The sequence below is a fragment of the Galeopterus variegatus genome, unplaced genomic scaffold (genome assembly GCF_000696425.1).
Source record: "Galeopterus variegatus unplaced genomic scaffold, G_variegatus-3.0.2 Scaffold2924, whole genome shotgun sequence".
Taxonomy (NCBI): Eukaryota; Metazoa; Chordata; class Mammalia; order Dermoptera; family Cynocephalidae; genus Galeopterus; species Galeopterus variegatus.
The window spans coordinates 262417-282097 of record NW_007729035.1 but is presented as its reverse complement, the minus strand read 5'-3'; the positions used below and the strand labels follow the sequence as shown (position 1 = coordinate 282097).

General features: G+C 36.3%; 1 protein-coding gene across 1 annotated transcript in view; it reads left to right on the top strand.

Annotated features, from left to right (window-relative positions):
* Window positions 1–19681, top strand: part of NECAB1 (N-terminal EF-hand calcium binding protein 1) — a 189890-nt gene that overhangs the window by 127122 nt on the left and 43087 nt on the right. The window contains exon 6 of the mRNA XM_008583474.1: window positions 14268–14404. Coding sequence (XP_008581696.1) covers window positions 14268–14404 — 137 coding nt within the window. The remainder of the gene's footprint in view (window positions 1–14267; window positions 14405–19681) is intronic.

Genomic DNA, 19681 nt, shown 5'->3' with positions numbered 1-19681 from the left:
TCAGACATATAGATAGAGGGAGTAATGGACTAGCATACAGGCTTTCCTACGGGTCCCAAACAGGGAGCTTGGGCATATTTATTAGAAGCAAGCCCCACTGCAGATGGAGGGTCAGCAAGATCCCCTTCAAATGTTCCTTCATAATTTCTAGTTAAAATAGCAGTAAAATATGTCAGATTATCTGAAATACACAATTGATATGAACCATAACAAGTACTATGTAATGTTTCAACAAAAGATTGACAGGGACAAGGCTTAGGGCCATCACTGTCAGCGGGTGCGAATTGTGGCTTATCTATGCAACTATAGGCAGGAGAGGTTGGAGCCAGATAAGCCAAACGTGCTCCACAATCAACAACAGCTATATACGGTGAGGGAGGACTAATAATGCCCCCTTTGCAATCACAAAGCTTACCAAAATGTTTGTTTACCAATTGTTGAGCGAATTTGTGGAGTTGCTCTGGTGTTATTATTTATCCAAATAGGTGTAGCCCATCCAGGAGTATACCAATAATGAATAGGATCTGGCTTGGGCAAAATATTATTGTTTTAATTAAATTTTGTAGTATTATTATTTAAATAATTTCTATAATCATTACCAGGGCTAGAAATAGACAAATCACATACCTGTTAAATATAATTGTTATAATAAAATGCAACAGTTTTATTTTTAAAACCACAATTAAACCAATTGGGGAAACCTGCTCAAGAAGAGACTCCGTCCCGTGCATGAGCTTCTTTCTGTAAACATGTTGGAATAGAAGAAGGTAAAAAAATTGATGGCATAGTGCTTAAATGGGAATCATTAAAATTTGCTAAAGAAAACAAAAGATAAAGTCCAAGGATCTCGACTAATGGTTGGTGAATGGGTAGTTGGCTTGCCAGCACCAGATTGAGCATCTGTAATTCTAGGAGAATCGGTTAACAACGTTCTATAACCTGTAGAAAGACAATGTTTAATAGGAGGAACATTAGGAGAAGAGAAACATAAAGGCATTTTCTCAGTGGAAGCTGAAAAATTAAAAGGTTGTGAAAAAATGAGGCTTTTCATAAATATTAGGCTCTCCACCTAAGAGGCGAGAATGGTTAGTTGTTACTTTTATTTCTTTCTGGTTCCAGGAAGCCAAATGGAACAAAGGAGAGAGAGAGTTAGGATTTGTTTTGAAATAAGGATATTGCAAAAACCTATAACATTTTTAATTAATTTATTAATTAACTTTTGTTGTTTTGACCTCTGTGAACAATTTCACAAACCCATTAGTTTTTTTTATTAAAATTTTGGAACTTCAGTTTAAAGCTATAAACTTAGTTTGTCAGGAAACTGTACCTATTAAAAAATGTTGGAACACATATCCATAACACCTTCAGTATTAATAATGCTTTCCCACATAGTCAAATTTATTAAATAAGCCAATTAGTTTTGATACATCTTTTAGATAACCTTTGAGAAACTCCAGGGCCCTTGGAATTTCCCAAAGTTATCCTAAAGTTTCAGAATTTAATGTTGGAAAGCTGTGTTAAATAACAAAAGGCTTAGAACATTTAATTGAATAAAATCAAACTGACAAAGGGTTTGAAAGGCAAAGAGCACAAGAACTTATCAAGATAAAACATGAAATAAGATCCCTAGGCCAGTTATCTAAAAGACAAAGAAAAACCTTTTACGATTTTGTAGTAAGAGCACTCAAGTGTCTCTTTCTCTCTCCCCCCCCCCTTTTTTTTTGCTGTAAAACCTTTTAAACAAACTAATTTACCTAAACCATTATCAAGACTTACTCAGACATTCTGTTTTTGTTCTATACTTTTTGTTTTTTAAATAGCCAGTCATTTTACTCTAGAACAAAAATACACTGTACCAGATGCTTTCTTACATATCTAAAAGATATTGTTTCTCCCAGCATGGCCAGGAGGCAGAGCTGAGATAACAAAGAGACACAATGACCTAGAGACAATTTTAGGTAAAAGGTTTAAATCAAATTTTGAAAATATATTTATCAAAACTTTAGAAAATTTAAGTCACATGAACTTGAAAAAATACTTATTTATTTAATGAGCGCGCATTAATTAAAAGCCAATTAGGTACCTTACATAAACAGACATGAACATATAGACATGACATACAGCTTACGCACGCATATATGCAGACATAAACAACAAGAACAAACAAGGATTTATTTATTTTATTTATTTATATTTATTTATTTATTTATTTTTTATTGATGTTCAAAAAGACTTACTGGTGAGGCCTCACCCTGCCTTAAAAAAAGCAAGATAACAAATTTACATTGTAAATCAAAGTATGTAAGCCTTTTCAAGAAGATGGAGAGATTTTTTTTCTTTTAAGAAAGTAGCATAAAATTTTACCATAAAATTTTGTGAAAAAATTACGTAAATGAGACTAAAAGAGAATTTAGAAGTCTGTTTAAAATACCAAGTGGATGCGAGAAAATTTGAGATCATCTATTTAAACAGGTAAATCTTAGTCTATATTTTTGTTTCTCAAATGAGTTACTGAGCTCAAGAGACGAGCCAACAATTAGAAATGAAATCATTTGACTCTTGAGGTTTTAAGTAGAAGAGCAGGAAACCCAAAAGGGGTCTGTTTGGCCATGGCTGCTTTTCCTCATAAAACTCCAGAGTCTTCAGAGAAAAAGAGTAAAACAGAATATGACATAAAATTAGTTGGTAAAGCAGGGACAGGGTGTGAGAGGGTTGACTCCAATTTTGAAAGAGGTTCTCCTGTGGATAAAATGCTATTCAAACAGCATCACATGCTACAGAGAAATCTTTTGTGATGGGAAGAGTCAATCGATGCAGCAAATGTCATTGTTGTCTTATTTTAAGCAATTGCCACAGACACCTGAGCCTTTAGCAACCACTGTCCTGATCAGTCAGCAACCATTAATGTCAACCAAAAAATTCATGTGACTCACTTTATTATGATATTCACTTTATTGCAGTGGTCTGGAACAAAACCTGCAATATGCCTGTACTGGAAATAGTTTAATAACTTTGGAGTGTAGAAAGATTTCTTAAACAAGATACAAAATACAACGTATATCTTAATAATATGGTGTGATTTATAACTTTTACTTCTTTAAGTTCAAGAACATCTGTACATCAAAAGACAGCACTTTGAAGAAAACAACAAACCAAGAGAACATATTTATAAAATTCAATTATCAAGAACTGATGTTAAGAACATTTAAAGAAATCCTATGAATCAATAAGGAAAAATCAAAATACATAATAGAAAAAATTTTGGCAAAGTACAGAAATAGAAACTTCAAGAAGGAGCAGGGGAAAGTCCAATATAGCCTGTGAAGAATTACTTGTAGAGTGTGGCATTGTGCAGCGTTGGGCAATTGTGATTTCCCTTTATCTTAGGCCAATTTAGTGGAGTGCTCCACGGGGCCCATGCAGAGGATTTAGCACTTGCACCCTGGAGTTTAAACAACATTGGGACTGAATCACCACGTACTTGTGTGGAGAACTCTAACAGAGGCTAGGTTAGAACTGCCCATGCCTGAAGGCAGATAGAAGAGCAAGGCTGCATGGTTGACCCATGTTCAGAGGGAGATGGAACAAGAAGTCATGCTTGTTGTTTCAGCTGTAGATTCCTCAAGAAGGAAGAGAAAGCATAACATATATTAGTTAGTATTTCTATTCACTAAAATTTTACTATATTGCATCTGGGTACTGATTTTTTATTTTTAATTTATGCTATTGAGCATCTGTGTTTTTGTTTCCTGTTCGTTTTTGACACTCTTAGTCTTCTCTTACTTTCTTAGGAGCACTGCTGTGCATTGAAAATAGTATTTGTCAAACTTTATCTACCCTTCATAGTGCATTTCTATAAAAGGAGCATTTTAGGATATTTAACTAATCTTATTGATTAGTTAAATATCCTAAAATGCTCCTTTTAAAAGTGGAACTTCCAGGAATTTTGTTTATTATTAATATTACTTTCCAATTTATTGGTTTGCAAGTAAGATATTCAGAACCAATTTTAAGTAGTCTGTATAGACATCTAGAAGACTTTTTGAGAAAGGAGAATACAGGTAGATTTGTATAATTCATTTTTCCCTTACATATGTTCCCCATGTATTTTTAATCACCTGGGAATTTGGAGGTCTTTATTTCTTGTAATCCACCCAGGGTGTGTGTGTGTGTGTGTGTGTGTGTGTCTGTGTGTGTGTGTCTGTGTGTGTGTGTGTGTGTCTGTGTGTTAGCAGGCTGCATTTGTTTTAGCTAGCTAATACCATAGAATCCCTTCCACCATGACCACTTGACTTATTCTTCAAGATGCTCATTAAGATTTCAACTAGTTTCCAAGCCTATCCATATACACTTAAAATAGGCCAGTGCTAAGAAAGGCAAGCCCAGGCTGTGATCTCAGGCGACAGCCAGTCTCTTCTTATGTTGTCCAGTCATTTTCTTGAACATGTTTGAGAAGTGGTGAATGCTATCTTTCAGTATAAAATTTCAGATTTCCACATGTGCAATACAGAATGCAATGAAGTTACAGGCACAAAGAGATCATCCACACCCCTTACTATCAATCATGGCCATATTGAAATGTAATAAATAACACATCATATTTCATTAATTCTAAGATGCATTTTTTTCTCTTTTTAATATCTATGAAATTGCAATGCATCTTGCAATTGATGGTGCATAAAAATTAATTGGCAATATTTTATGTTTTAGTGGTATATAAAATATCAGAATAATGGTGCATCTTATAATTAATGGCATTTTATATTTGATGAAGTATACTGTTTTGTTCTTTTTAATGTCTCACTGGAAAAAAAATTCTTTGCGATTTGTTATTCTGAGGAAGTTTTCTATTCCCAGGCTTATTTTCTTTCTGAATAAAAAATTACTGGTATATTTTAATATTACTGGTGTTTTATTCATAAGTGGGCCACAAGGGCAAATTAATTCCAGAAATGTGTCCGTGTTTATAGATTTACTAAGTAGCTACCAATTCCCATACACTATGCTGTTTAGAAATGCTCATAATATTTTAATACCCAATTACTTCTTCTAGCACATAATTTATTTAGATGAAAGCAGAGAGATCGTATATGATGTTTTGAAAATGTATATGTCTCTGATAAATTCAGAAATTTAGGCATATTAACTTAACATATTAGAGGACTGTGATTAAAATAGAACTATTCATCTGACACACACTGTTTAGTAGGAGTCAAATTACAAGTGACTATTACCCTTGGGATATTATTTACTTGAACTGTGTCTTATATCTATTCTACAAGCTTAAAAACTGTTATTCAAAGAAAAGTATGTGATCAGTAAGGTGAAAAGAGATTATTTATGGGGAAGAAATATTGGTATTTTATTACCAATATCAGCAAACATGAGTTGAGTCTAATTTATGTATGAATATGGCTCTCTGCTGTTCATACTGAAAAATGTAACATTTGGTTCTATGTTACACTCCAGAAAAAATGCAGGCTAGCAGTTGAGATAGTATATGAGAGGTGATAAAAATTACTAATTTGGAAGTGTTTGCAGATTACTTTGTCCTAGTGCCTGCCAAAGAGTCCTGTATTTTACAGCCCATATCTGTCTACTCCCACAGCTTCTCAACATATGAGGATAGTATATTTCTACCAGACTCATTCCTACTCATATCTTAAACCTTTTAGTGTAAAATAAAAGGAGAAAAGCCACACAAATCAAATGTAGAACTGAATGATTATAAAGAAAACAGTCTTGAAACCACCACACAGATCAATAAACCAAACCTACCAGTCACCCCAGAAGCCCTTCCACGTGTCTATCTCAATTATGATCCCTCCTCTGAAAATAACTACAAAACTGATCCCCCCAGGAATCCCTTCTTTGCATTTTATTATGGTTTTATCATACAGATGCTCAGCCCTAGAAACTATAGTTTAGCTGTGCCCATTTTTATGTCTGTTTAATCTCTTTTAATTTACAGGTTACCCCTTGATCCTTTCTATTTATTTATTTTTATAATTTTCTGTTGCAGAACCCAGAGAGGTACTAGACGCTTAGACTTTGCTGGTTGCCTACTCATGGCACAATTCAGCCTGTTCTTCTGAACTCTGTTTTGTGCTGCAAATTGTCAGCTGAATTCAGAGGCTTATTTGACAAGACTATTCCTGGTAGTGTTTTTCCCATCAGGAATCACATAATCACATACTACCTGGTTGTCGCTTTTTATATATTTGTGCGTGTGTGTGTGTGTGTAGACAGCATTTGATGCTCAATGCCTACACTGGGTGTCAGCAAACTCCAGCTGTTGACCAAATTCTGCCATCCATCTATTTTATATGGTCTGTGAACACAGCCAGACTCATTCATATAAGAATTATCTATGGCAGCTCTTATGCTACAACAGCAAGATATGTGGCCTCTTGTTCACAAGGTCTAAAATATTTACAATTCAGGCCTCTCAAGAAAAGTTTGTCAGTGCCTGGCCCAGATCGTGGGGCTTCGTGTTGAAGTCTCTCTAGTTGTTTTGGCTATCTGCAGCTCATTCTCTAACAAATTCCTGAGGAAAGGCTCACGGAAACAATATTATCTGAGTTCCTGCATGTTGACAATTGTGGAGGGCCTTTTATACTTAAAAGTCAATTTTTCCCTATATAAAATCCTTACCTCTGCTTTCTGTTTTTAAATATTTCAAATATATTACTACGCTTTCTTCTCGAATAGAAGTGTTGCTTTTGGAAAGTCTTGTGATAATCTAGTTTTCGTTTTGTTTTGTTTTTTATCTCATAAGTCATTTGCTCTTTATATCTAAGTGCATAAAGAATTTTTGCTTTGTCCTTTAAAGTCCAGTAATTTTACTTTGTTCTGAATTGATGTTTTCATATATGTGGTATGCTTTCAATGTTTAATATCAAATATTTTTATTCAGGAAAATATTCTTGAACAATAGATTCTATTGTTTGCTCTCTCCCTTCTGTAGGAATTCTTTTCAGTGTGTTGGATATTCTTTGCCTATCTTCACTATTTGTCATTTCCTCTGAAATCCCTTCTGTTTATTTTCTGTACTATTTTTGATTTTTAAAGTTTTCCTCTTTTCATCTTCTCTTATTAAGGTATTATGGGTTGTGTTCGTTCTTGTGTTCCTTTTCATTTGGACTTAATTTCTGAAATACTATATTTTTTTCTGTTTCTGATTTTTTTCTGAATTCTATCACCTCATCTCTGAGTTAATCTAACTCTGATTTATGCTGTTATTTTATTTCTTAAAAATTTTTAAAATGGGCCGGCCCGGTGGCGCACTGGATAGTGCGCCATTTGGGAAGCGCAGCGGCACTCCCGCCCGAGGGTTCGGATCCCACATACAGACCGGTTCCCGCTCACTGGCTGAGCGAGGCGCAGGAGCAGCACCGAGGCTTGCGATCCCGTTGCCGGTCCCGGTCCGGTACGGGGGCAACACTGAGGGTTGCGATCCGTTGCCGGACACGGAAAAAAGACAAAAAAAAAAAAATTTTAAAATAGCTCTTAGCTTATTTTTAAATACTTGGTTACACTTCAGTCTGTTTGGTGAGCTTGTCTTTTCAGTCTGCTTTTATTGTCTACAGGGATGTTATTCTGCTGCTCATTTTCCTTCTTCTTATAACATTGTATAGAGTTTGATACTAATAATTTTTTGTTGCTGATTTTTTTAAAAAATAATAATTTTTATGGATTTTTCAAAGGAGGCTGTATTCTAACTTCATAGAACTTCCTCTTAGGTAGTTGTCTTGTAGTATTAAAAAATATGGTGGTTTTCCTTGTGATATTTCCTGGCTTTGTTTTTCTTCCCTACTTTTTATCTGAGTCTTCTTTGCTTTGTCTCTCTGACTGTGTCCTGCTCAGTTTTGATTCCACTCCCAGCAGATTCTCCTCAGTGCAGGTCCCTCCTGACGTAGTGTTGGGATGATTGATTTCAAGAGTTCACAGGGGCTATGGGGTTCCAGCCCTTGGGGCCTCACTCGGATTTTTGTGCTCTCTCATTTTTGTACTCAGCTGCTTTTGGGTAAAACACCTCCCTGTTTCAATTCTCCAACTGGCCACTGTTATTCTGGTGAATATTTGTTGGCCACTTTGGAGCTCGTTTGTTCTCAGGTTTGTTACTTATCGCTTTGCTTCCATTTGTTTCTGCCTGCACAGCCAGCAAAACCATGCTATGCTGGTCTTGTGACTGGCAGTGATTTGTCCTTACCCTCTTATAATTTAACAATAGTACCTTGTCATCTAGTTTTGCTCTATTTGTTGCCTATTCTAGGGGTTTTTTTGTTGTTGCTTTTATCTAGTTTTTCTGTCTGTTTTTTTGTGAAGATTCCAAGTTTCAGAGACTATGCCACCAATATGGCCATCTTCCCCAAACCCTCCTATTAATTTTCTTGAGTTATTTTCATATATATTTTCTACTGCACATCTGCTACCTTGCTTTTAAAAAAATGTGCACCTTTAACGTACATATTTTTTTTTACCATATTGAAGCTGTGATCCACAGAATTCTAAACCATTTTTCTGGTTTCTACATTTCCGTGATGTAGAACAAGGGAATGGACCTAGATGAATAAGACCAGACTCATACTGGTTTGAGCAGAAGAGAAGAAATCTTAGCCAATATACATATAAATATCTGGGAGAGAAAGGGAGAAAGAGGAGTAAAATCAGAGTGTGAGAAAAAATTTTGGAAAGATTCTAGAAAATGAGATGCTCTGCAGGAGGATATGGCTGTGAGAATTCAGAGGAGATATAGAGGAATGTAACAAGTGTTATTTAGGTTTATAAATTGTATCCCAAGAATGATCCTTGATAAGAAACAAGTCAAAAATGGAAACACTTTTGAGTAATTTTGCAGTTGAACTCTACATTTCAAACCTGACATTCCTCAAAGACTGAATTCTCTAGGTCACAGCTTCCATATGGTAATGAATATATATAAAAGGTACACACTTTTTAAAAAGCCAGGTATCAGGTATGTAGTAGAAGATATATATGAAAAGAACTCAGGAAAATTAATATTTATGGAAAGACTACTAAATGCAAGATACCAACTATACATTTATCCTAGCAATAATTTTGAAGTGAACTATAATCACTGCAGACAAACCCAGGTCTTGTGAATTTGGAGCCAATGATCTGTCCATTACACTTTGTAATATCCCTTCTCCAGTGGATTAATAGCAGTAAGAACATTCATCAAAAACTATGAGCTAGATGCCATACTGTGTGCTTTACATGCTGTATTTCATTAATCCTCACAACAAGCTTATCACTGCTCTTATCCACAGTTAAGGAAATAGGGATTTAGAAAGGTTGAAACTTTTTCAAGTTCACAAAGCTGTCAAGTGGCACAAGTACGGGTTAGAACTTCAATGCAACTATCTTCAAACGCAAATTCTTAACCACTACACTATACATTATTAGACGCCTATGAATGTGACCTTGGTCTTCATCTGTTAGCTGTTAATCTCCAGGTTTGGACTGACTCTGTAAATGTCCCCATCCAAACACAGGTATGAACCCATGTGCATTTCCCTAAAATTCTACTTGTTTGAAGAAGATTACTTCCCACCAGAATGGGATTGTTCTTCAGGCTAAGACATCCAAGGGGTCATATGTTCTTGTTAGGGTCTTCTCATGTGAGATAGAGCAATAGAAGAAGCCAGAGGAAGGGGGTTACATGAAGTAAAACCCTACCAACTCTAGGATTAGCCCTTTACAATGGAGTTTCTCAATGTAAAGGTCATAAATAATATAATTCATCTCTATTTTCCAATTTCAAGCTACAGAATATCTGGTTAATATAGGGCTTAGAAAATATTTTAATGTATTGGTTGTTTAATAATATTTTATTCCAAAATTATATTTATCTTCTCTTTCACTAACCTGAGAATATATAAGTTCCTTAAGCCTTGGGAATCTGCAGTTTAAAATTATTCTAATCTTATGTTTTGCTATCTAAGATTTCCAAAGATATATCAAGATTAACCTTCTTTCACTTTTAAGACACTTAATTAAGGACAAGTTCTTTATTTTTCTAAGGTTTAAATTTGATATAGTGTTTTCCCAATTTGAAAAAAAAACGTGGCAGTATTTAAAATGAAAGCCTGGGAATATTTAAAAGAAGTAGGACATAGATTATGTGTGTAAACCAGTTAGTATAAAAAAGGTAACAGTTTTGGGAAGAGTAGAAAAAGAGAAAAAAACAACCTCATCTTTGTAAAGTGATTTTTTTTCTTGTTAAAAAAGTGGGCACAGATGTCTCACACAGGAATGGGGAGAGCTGCAGGGGCTTAGATCACAAGGCAGTCAGAAGAAGTACCTCCTGCTAAATGTGATTATATCTGTGACCCCATAAACAAGAAGACACTGAGACTAGATGTCACTGACTTGATTAATTTTCAAATAGGACAAACACAAGCAGGGAAGACTGATGCTCTGATTTTCCTAATTAACTCAGATGATTCATAGTGAGTTAATAACTGAGGTCTCCACTCTTGCGTCAACCAGATGGGCCGAGCTTGCTTAGTGAGAAATGATCTGAGACTTCATATGTGCAAGCAGTCCCCTACGAAGCCTGATTTTTAACTCACTATGCTTCTAATGCTAGGATTTTTGACTTGAATGAAAGCTAGCCCTGTTCTAGCTCTATAAAAAAGAAAAAACAAAAAACAAAAAAACAAACCATGGATTGAAATGTTTGCCTTCTGGCTTTCTAAAGGCAAAAATAGAAGTATTAATATTACTTTGTTCACAATTTCCACTTAATAATTCATGTAACTGACAATTATCAATGACCTGAGCAAACATTACTGGGATCTGAGAAATGTAGTTTTAGCTTTTATTTGCCTATATCCTTTCTAGTAGATATGGAGGACTAAACTATGTTTGAACAAGAGAGGCAGAATCTGGATATTGAGTATCATCTGAACTTTTTAAATTTTTTCCCCACTGCTTTACTAGACAGTAGAAGTTCTTTCTGCCAGTCTTTCGAATTCCAGGTTTTGTCCAAAGGAACACATGCCTTATGTCGACATATCAGTCTTCTGGGGAGTTAGGAATGCAAAGATCCCTTTTTGTACCTTCATAATCAACACATTTGTTGAGAATAAAAAGGGCCAGGCTTTGACATTTTCCAGCTTGTTATCTGTTTAATTTTCCATCTGCTTCTTTTGCCACTGCCTTCCAAAGGAACATCTGCTGCGTATCTGAGAGAAGGGAAGGGAGATTGGATCTGTGCCACCTGGGTCTGCAGTCTCAAACCTTGGGATCCAGAATAGGGAAGGGAAGAAGACTAACAAATGGTCCAGAAAATGAAATGAGGGCAAACAGTCTTTTAAGAACAAAGACATTTCCCTTTATTGAGGAGCCCACGTGACCAGGCTAGCTGGGCAGCAGTGTTTACAGGCAGCAAGGGCTAGCGGCAGGGGGAGGCAGCTGGTGACAGGAGAAGTACATGAGCAGTATCCAGAGCCCAGATGCTCCCTCTGGCATCTTCCTCTCCATTTGGTACCCTGTTCCTCACATGCTCTTTAAATGTTTACTGGGCAGCTGCTGTGAGCAGCTTTGTTCTGGGCATTCTGGAAGCAGAGATGAATAAGACATAATTCCTACTCTTAAAGAGCTGGCCTAAAAATGGGGGAGATAGACAAGCAAACAACAGAGAGAAATATGAAGTGGTAGATTCTATGCCTTAAAAAAGGCATAGGGAAAAGATGTCACAGGAACACACAGAAGGAAAGGAAGTGAGCTTAATCCTGCGACGTGAAGTGGTGTTTCAGGGGGAGGAAGGGCTGTACAGAGACGATGCCATGAGCTGAGTCTGGAAGCATAAGTGGGTATACTATTAGAAAACAAGTTCTTTTTTTCTCCTTATCACCAAGGGGCAGCACATAACAGCACATCTTCATAATTGACTCAAAAAACTTAATCCCCCAAAGCCTTAAGCCCACCCATCACCCCTCTCAATGCCAACGCATCAATATTTATGTTAAGAATGTCAACCAACTGTTTTGTGTCATTTCTTAATATTATCTGGAGAGTCACTAGTGGGGATAGCAAACTTTCATCACAGTGAGAAGTGTCAGCATAATAATTTCCTGATTTGCTACAATGGAGGAATGATGGGATAGCCAGTTTTCTGACTTTAATTTTCCTTAAATATCTAACTTTAACATCACTAAAATCTTTACACAGGTATGAAAGACCATAGTAGCAAATGCAATAAATTCTTAGGGTTAAGAGTTTATCTGCAAACAATCAGGTACTGAATGAGTACCTAATCTGGACACCAGGAGGGATATAGAAGTCTAAGACATGACCTTTGTGTCCAAGAGGCTAAAACCAAATTGCAATGACCAGAGTGCTTAAATTGGATAACTAAAAGGAAGACAAAACAAAACAAAACAAAAAGAAAGAGAACATAAACTTCTTTCTGTAGTTCTGACTTGAGAAATATTAAACATTTAAATGAGAAAAAAATAAGGCCAACACTATGCTTCATTGCTCAGTAAATGTATGCTTCCTTCACTTTTCAATGCTGTCTACAAATAGGCATAAAACTTCTTATCATTTGCTTTAGATTAGTCATAGTGTATACTGAGATGCAAATATAGTTGGCATAATCTCTGACTATACAATTATGCTTTGTCTTCATTTTACTAAATTTTATTTTAAAACTGTGTTGGCGAAATGGAAATAACAGTGGGGAATCAAACACACCTTTCCTTCTATCATAACATTTTCTTTTTGTCTCAAAGGAAAGCTTTCCTTGATTTAAAAAAATGCATTGGAAAATAATTATTTAAAGTTTTTATTGTCAATAAATAGCAAGTTATGAAATTAAGTATTTTGTGTATTTTTTAGCTTGATTTAACTCACCAAAAATCTTCATGATTATTATGAGTATGTAGTGTTTAGTTTTATGGTTAGTTTCTTAAATGGAGTTTAAGGACATTACAATTTTTAATTTTTATTTTATGTTTTTGGCCTTGAATTTTATTTATTTATTTATTTATTTATTTATTTTTGATTATCCATATTTAACAATCTTTAATTTTTAAATAAGACCATTAGATATGGTGGATAAGAAAATTTACTGTTTTGTTCACCTATAAAGAATGGGCTTAAAGAGAGACTGATGATTGAAACCTCTGATTATTTCAAATTAGGAAAGAGATAAGGTTTTCTATGGCATTAGGTTGTCTGCTAACAGAAAAAAATGTAAAGTAATTTATATCAGGAGGCCACACTCCAATATTTTCTAATTTAGAGCTGCTACGAGCACAGAATAGTTTTGAGTTGGAAGTATGTCAGAGTTACTTGTTCTGATTTGTGAGAAAGCTGAGATCCAGAAAGGTTAAATAACTAAATTTTGTTTGGGTTCACAAACATGCCCTAAAATTCTCCAGCACATCATGACTCATGGCATTATCTTCTCACCATCATCCCTTTCAGTTTTGTATTTTCAACCATGAAAAATCATTTTGTTTAAGGACAGAGCCAAACAAATCCTTTTCTTGGCTGAACTTGAATATACCATTTCCACTCAAGGCTCTAGAAAAAAGCAGATTTAGTTGGCTGGGCCCATGAGCTGAAAGAGTGGTTCTGGCACCATTTCAATGCCAACCTGGTTTTCTTTGTTCTCCCTGAAACTTTAGAGGACAAGAGCCACTGGTACCATCCACAGCTCACCCATCTACCTTGACTAAGCTTGGCAAGTACGGCCATTAAGTCTGCATTGATCTCCTGTAGGCCTGGCTCTGTTTGAATGAATGGTGCTCTTGTGGATGAGGTGTTGTGCTAGAGGTCAGCTGCAAATAAGCTTCAGGTAAAGTTACTGAGGGAGGAACAAAGGCAGATTTAGTAAACTGTTTAAGTATTTCAAGCCTGAGATTTTCTAAAGTTTAAAATAACTACATATAATTTCCTTTGGCTTCAGCATAATATGGATCAGGCATAATAAATACATCAAGAGGGAATTAAGCCAATTGCTGAAACACGACAGCATTTTGTTGGAAATATATGAGATAATATATTATGGCATAGTCATCAATATTCCAGTCATTTCTGCAGCTTTTTATTCATCTTCTGGTAGGTGGATGGAGCTCTGCAGCAGTCCCCAGAGCCCAACACATCTTTTCTCCTCTCTAACCTCTCCCTCAGTAGGATTAATCTGAGATTGATGGGTCCATGAGGGGAAAATCACTCCTGATTATTTTTCCCTACCAGACTTCTAATTGCCTTTGTTTTGTCACCTTTAGGACTACCAAGAAGCCTCCAATTTGGAACAATTTGTTACTCGATTTTTATTGAAGGAGACCTTGAATCAGCTGCAGTCTCTTCAGAATTCCCTGGAATGTGCCATGGAAACTACTGAGGAGCAAACCCGTCAAGAAAGGCAACTAAACGTTTTCATGTCTTGTCTCTCTATCGTGGAAAATCAGTTGAGGGGCATTATACTTATAGTAGTTAAAACTAAAAATAAGAATAGATTTAAAAAGAATGGCAGGAATCTCCACTGGGTGCTTGCCTTATTATTTGCCTCTAAAAAGATCATTCCATTTTTTTTTATTGTCCATCATTTATTCAATAAATTTTAATTGAGAATATAGTAGATGGAGAAGACTTTAAAAGATATTAGAGGTGACATAAAGATACATTTAATATAATGTCAGTCCTTAAGTCTTTTATGTAAATAAGACATGAACACTAAAACTATACTGCAAGGTACAGAGTGACAAATACCATAGAGATGGGGAAATAAATTGCCAATATGTTTCAGAAGAGTAAAAGATTAACTGTGGGTAGAGGGATGAAAGTCAATTGCATGGAGTTTCTCTATAACATTTGAGCTTGTCTTATAAATGGGTATAATTTGAAAATGAGGACATTATAGCAAAGAGCCTAACAGATTAAGTGAACCTGGATGGATATACTGGGGAGACTTGGGAATTCAATAAGCCTAATTATTTAAGGAAGTGGATAAGAGAAAATGAGGGGAAAGATTTCAAAATTCAATGCCGCCAATAGGTATCACCAAGAAGAGTGATATTCTAAGAGCTGTATAAAAGCACTAATGTTAAAGAGAAACCTGTATTAGAAATGTGGAAAGCAGACACCAAAATAATTCCAGCCAACAGATGGTACTTTCTTGAGTTATCATTGTTTATACCTTGCAAGCTTAAGAGCTATATAAAAGCACTAATGTTAAAGAGAAACCTGTATTAGAAATGTGGAAAGCAGACATCAAAATAATTCCAGCCAACAGATGGTACTTTCTTGAGTTATCATTGTTTATACCTTGCAAGCTAGAGAAGGGCTTGGCACAACTCTTGCTCCTGTCACATATGTTGGCTGATGTGTTACTTTAAACTTACAGATGTGCCTTATCTAACTTTTGCATCTTAAATTAGAGAGAATCATATAGTAAGTTTTTTGAACAGGCTGATAGTAGACCACTGTGTAAAACCAATTTTTCTAAACAAATTAATGGATACATAATTATTCGGACATGTCCAAAAAACAGTGAAAGTTTCAACCATGTGTTTACAACATAAAATGAGTGAGCACCACCAATTCTAACAAAAAAGCCTGTAATTCCAGAATCTAATGAGCTTGTGCAGCTGACAAATGCAGGGATGCACTCTTCGGTGGATCTGTGCAGCATTCTTCACATTATAAACTTCCTATTTTCACTGCATTGGGCGGTTGTATTACCAAATGACAAAGTGTAACAATTAACTTTAGAAAAGCAATGACATAGCTCCTCAGCTTTGAGCAGAGAATAACTGAATATCCTGAAGCACAATGAAATTGATTTCATGTCCCTAATGAGAAAATGAGAACTGTTTTGTTCTTTCTTTTGTTTAGACTTTCTGGAAATAAAATGGATTCTCTCTTTTTATAATCTATCATTTGCCACCTGAGAAAAGGCTTGAAAAGGTGCCCTGCTCACCTTCTTCACATGCAGTTCTGTCTTTTTTTCTATAGTCGTCTCCTGCAAGCGCGTGCTCTGCATTTACCACGATAGAGCAAATGTTTAATGAACAACCGTTCTTTGTGTTGGGCCACAGGCTAGCCTTGAACTCTTATGATTGCTGCCAACAGCTGCATAGCAGCTGTGTTTAATGAGAAGGAGCAATGGTAATACAGAGTTTAAGGCACGTAGAAGACACTAGAGGATTAAGGAACCTTTTACTTCTAGATTTCTAGCTCAAAGAGAGCTTCAGGGAAATAATGAGAAATATTACTGGTGTGATGTTAATTTGGGGAGTGCTAGTATATGGTATTTGACTTAGGTACTCAGTGACACCCAAATACCACCCCAAATCTGTGATACTCCTCCCTGGGAGGTTTCTGAAAAAAAATGCATAAACAAGCAAGTAGAAAACGAGGTTTATGCCTGTAGTATTCTATGTGAAGTCACTGATGAACCAGACTGAAGCATGCAAACTAGGCCCAAACCAAAGGCAGCTGTGTCTCCTCTCCTGCATAAACAAGCAAGTAGAAAACGAGGTTTATGCCTGTAGTATTCTATGTGAAGTCAGTGATGAACCAGACTGAAGCATGCAAACTAGGCCCAAACCAAAGGCAGCTGTGTCTCCTCTCCCCAGGCTCCATCTTCCTATCAGCTGGCCACCAAAACCAAAGAGAGGAGAGCCCCCAAGGTCCTCACAGGTGAAATAAGACAGAGAAGAAAGCTGTCTCCTTCCCATTATATCAATCAAGAAACCAGTGAAAACGCCTTTTGGAGACACCACTTGAACTGGACCTTTAAGAATGGATTTAAATGGCAGAATAATAGTCTCCCTGAGGGAATCAGTCTCCTCACCCTCCCATATCACCCATCTCTCGTCTGGCTAGCTCCTCCTAGATTGTTTGGTAACTGGACAGTACTTTCTCTGGAAAGCCTTCACTGCTCCCACAATAGGATTTCACACCTCCCACTTCACCATCATCTACCCCCATAGCACCCTATATTTATATCTACTTATCTTAGTCCCTTAATTGTTTATCTCCCCCATTAGGCTTTGAGTTTCTGGGTGACAGGGACTTTGTGTCGTTCTCCTCTCCTTGGTAAAACTGCATGTTAAGTATATGGAACTGGATGAATGAAAGGAAATTTCAGGTAAAGAGAATCCTACAGAGGAGCAGTAGGTGAGGGCCTGGGACAGTGAGGAGACCAATCTAATTGGCATCTGGGATTAAGAAAGATCTTAAAAGCTAGTCAGGCGCATTCAGACTAAATTCCATCAGAGATTGTCACTGGTGGTTGTAAACAAGAGAGCAATATAATGAAAACAAAGTTTAAGGAAAATTAGTCTTACAATGGAGTATAGTACAGATTTGAGGAAGAGAACAGGCTGTGTGAGGAGAGGTCAAATCAGGGTATCCAAAAATTAATCAGTTTTTTTATGTTATAGAAGAGATTCCATGATGCTTTTGCACAGCCATGAGTTATATCCCACATTCCTAGGGTTGTAATAATTTACTTCCCCTTCAGCATCAACATTACTTTGGGATTTAAAATTTTTGAAACCTAGGGATACAAAGACTCCTTGGGATATAGCAAATTTGGAGAAGTCATCTGTTCCATCTCTCAGCCCCAAGGCAGAATCGCACAGTATCATTCATCCTGCAGTAATGAGTTAGGCATGCTGTGTTGGGCAAACTGTCTGTGTTTATCCATGTGAAACTGACAATTTCAGAGAGAAGGGATGTGTATAGCTGGAATGCCACAGAGGTGAGATTTTCAGATGGCATTCTACAACACTCTTTGTATCTGCCCTGGAAAACTGACTAAATGGGAGCCACTTTAATTCCATGTCTTTTGCAGGTCCTAATAGCCAGTGACAAGAGTAAGCATTATGATATTCTGAAATATCCCTCCAGAGACTCCTGTCCTCTTACATAAACTTCTCTTTCTCACAAACTAGATTTCTGGGAACAGTTTAATTATATACGGATTTCTTTTTTATAATGGAATCTGCAAGTTTGTTGTATTTTTCAAAGCTTTCCTATATCCAGGTATATGAGTGATTCCTTCTGAGCTTAGAAGTTATTTTTCTCCTTTTGATATTGTCTATTATAGAAAAAAAGGATTTAATTTTACCTATGGGTGATTATAAAATTTCAGAGGGCTTACATTCTCTTAGCTTGAACATGGAGAAGGACTGCTCTGATCGCCTACTCCTGCAACCACCAAAACTGCTAGAAAGTTGGGGTTTTTTTAATGCCACAGGAAAATCCATAGGGAGATTTAGTTAAAGATTAGAGATAAAACATACATGATTTATTTTGCTGTCTCCCTAAGCCCTTCAAAAATGACGTTAAAAGTGCCTGTATAAAGGAGGCATTAAAGCACAGAAATAAAAAGGATAGAAGAGCCAAAGGAACAGAATCCAGAAAAAAGGTGAATCTAGTGGAAACTGACTTAGAAACTCTGCAAGCTAAAACTTAAGCAGGCAGTGTAAGAAGATGGAATGCACTTGATATCACAGAACCTCAGAAAAGCTCAAGAATTGGTGCACTACATGCAACTGATAGTGAGAGTGAAGGTAGAGCTGACATTGCTAAAGCTCCAAACAGCGCTCCATGGTGACTGTCCCCCCGCCCCAAGTCCTTGAAGAGCCCTAGTGGTGTGTTCTCTGGAGAAGGTGAGCAGATGTACACCTGACACAATGGGGGACCAGGGCACAATACGAACAAATGAGATATTAAGTGAAGGTCTGAAACCCCCTTTGCACACTGTTTCCAGAGCATCGACAGCCGGGTTCACATCTTACGGTTGGTGGATGCTCTCTGAGGGATTTGATCAGTCCAAAGAAAGGATTTAATGGTGCCTATGGTCAGGGTCCCCCAGTGAATTAGCCCAGTCAGGCCACTCTATAGTGGAGATTATGAGTTGCAATCCTCACCATACACAAAGAGGTTCCAATCAGTACACCTTCTGAAATGTGTGGGGAAACCAAAAGAACAAATCAAACACAAGAAAAGAAACTTAGAAGAAACATAAATAATCCAGAGAGCAAAAGAAAACTTAAAAAAAAAAAATCATCAGTACCCTCAGAAAGCTAAGAGAAGATACTGCATTTATGAATCAAGGACAAGATGCTGTTTAAAAAAAAAAAGAATATTCAAAGCAGACAAAAGGGCTCTTGGAAATTATGTGTGATTGCAAAAATGAAATTCTCTGAGGAAGGTTTGATAAAAGAGTGTGATGAAATCTCCACAAAGAGATAAAAAACAGGAAGGAAATAATAAGAAAACTAGACGGTTAGTCAAGAAGTCTAATATTAATAAAATAGCAATTCCAGGAAGAGAACAAAGTAGAAAAATTATCAAAGGAATAATTCAAGAAAAATTCTCAGAGCAAGGACATGAGTTTCCACCTTGATAGAACAGAGCAACAGCCCATTATAATGAATAATAAAAGTCCAACATGAAGGCACGCCATTATAAAATATCAGAGTACTGGAGACAAAGATGAGTGTTTAAAAACTCTCAGAGAGAAAAACCAGGTCATATGCAAAGGGTCAAGAAAACACTGGATTTTTCAATAGTGACTAGGAGCTAGAACACAATGGAGCAACTTTCTCAAAATGATTTGCAACTTAGAATTCTTTACCCCATAAAATCACCAATAAAGTAGGTGTTTATACATGCAATGTCTCAA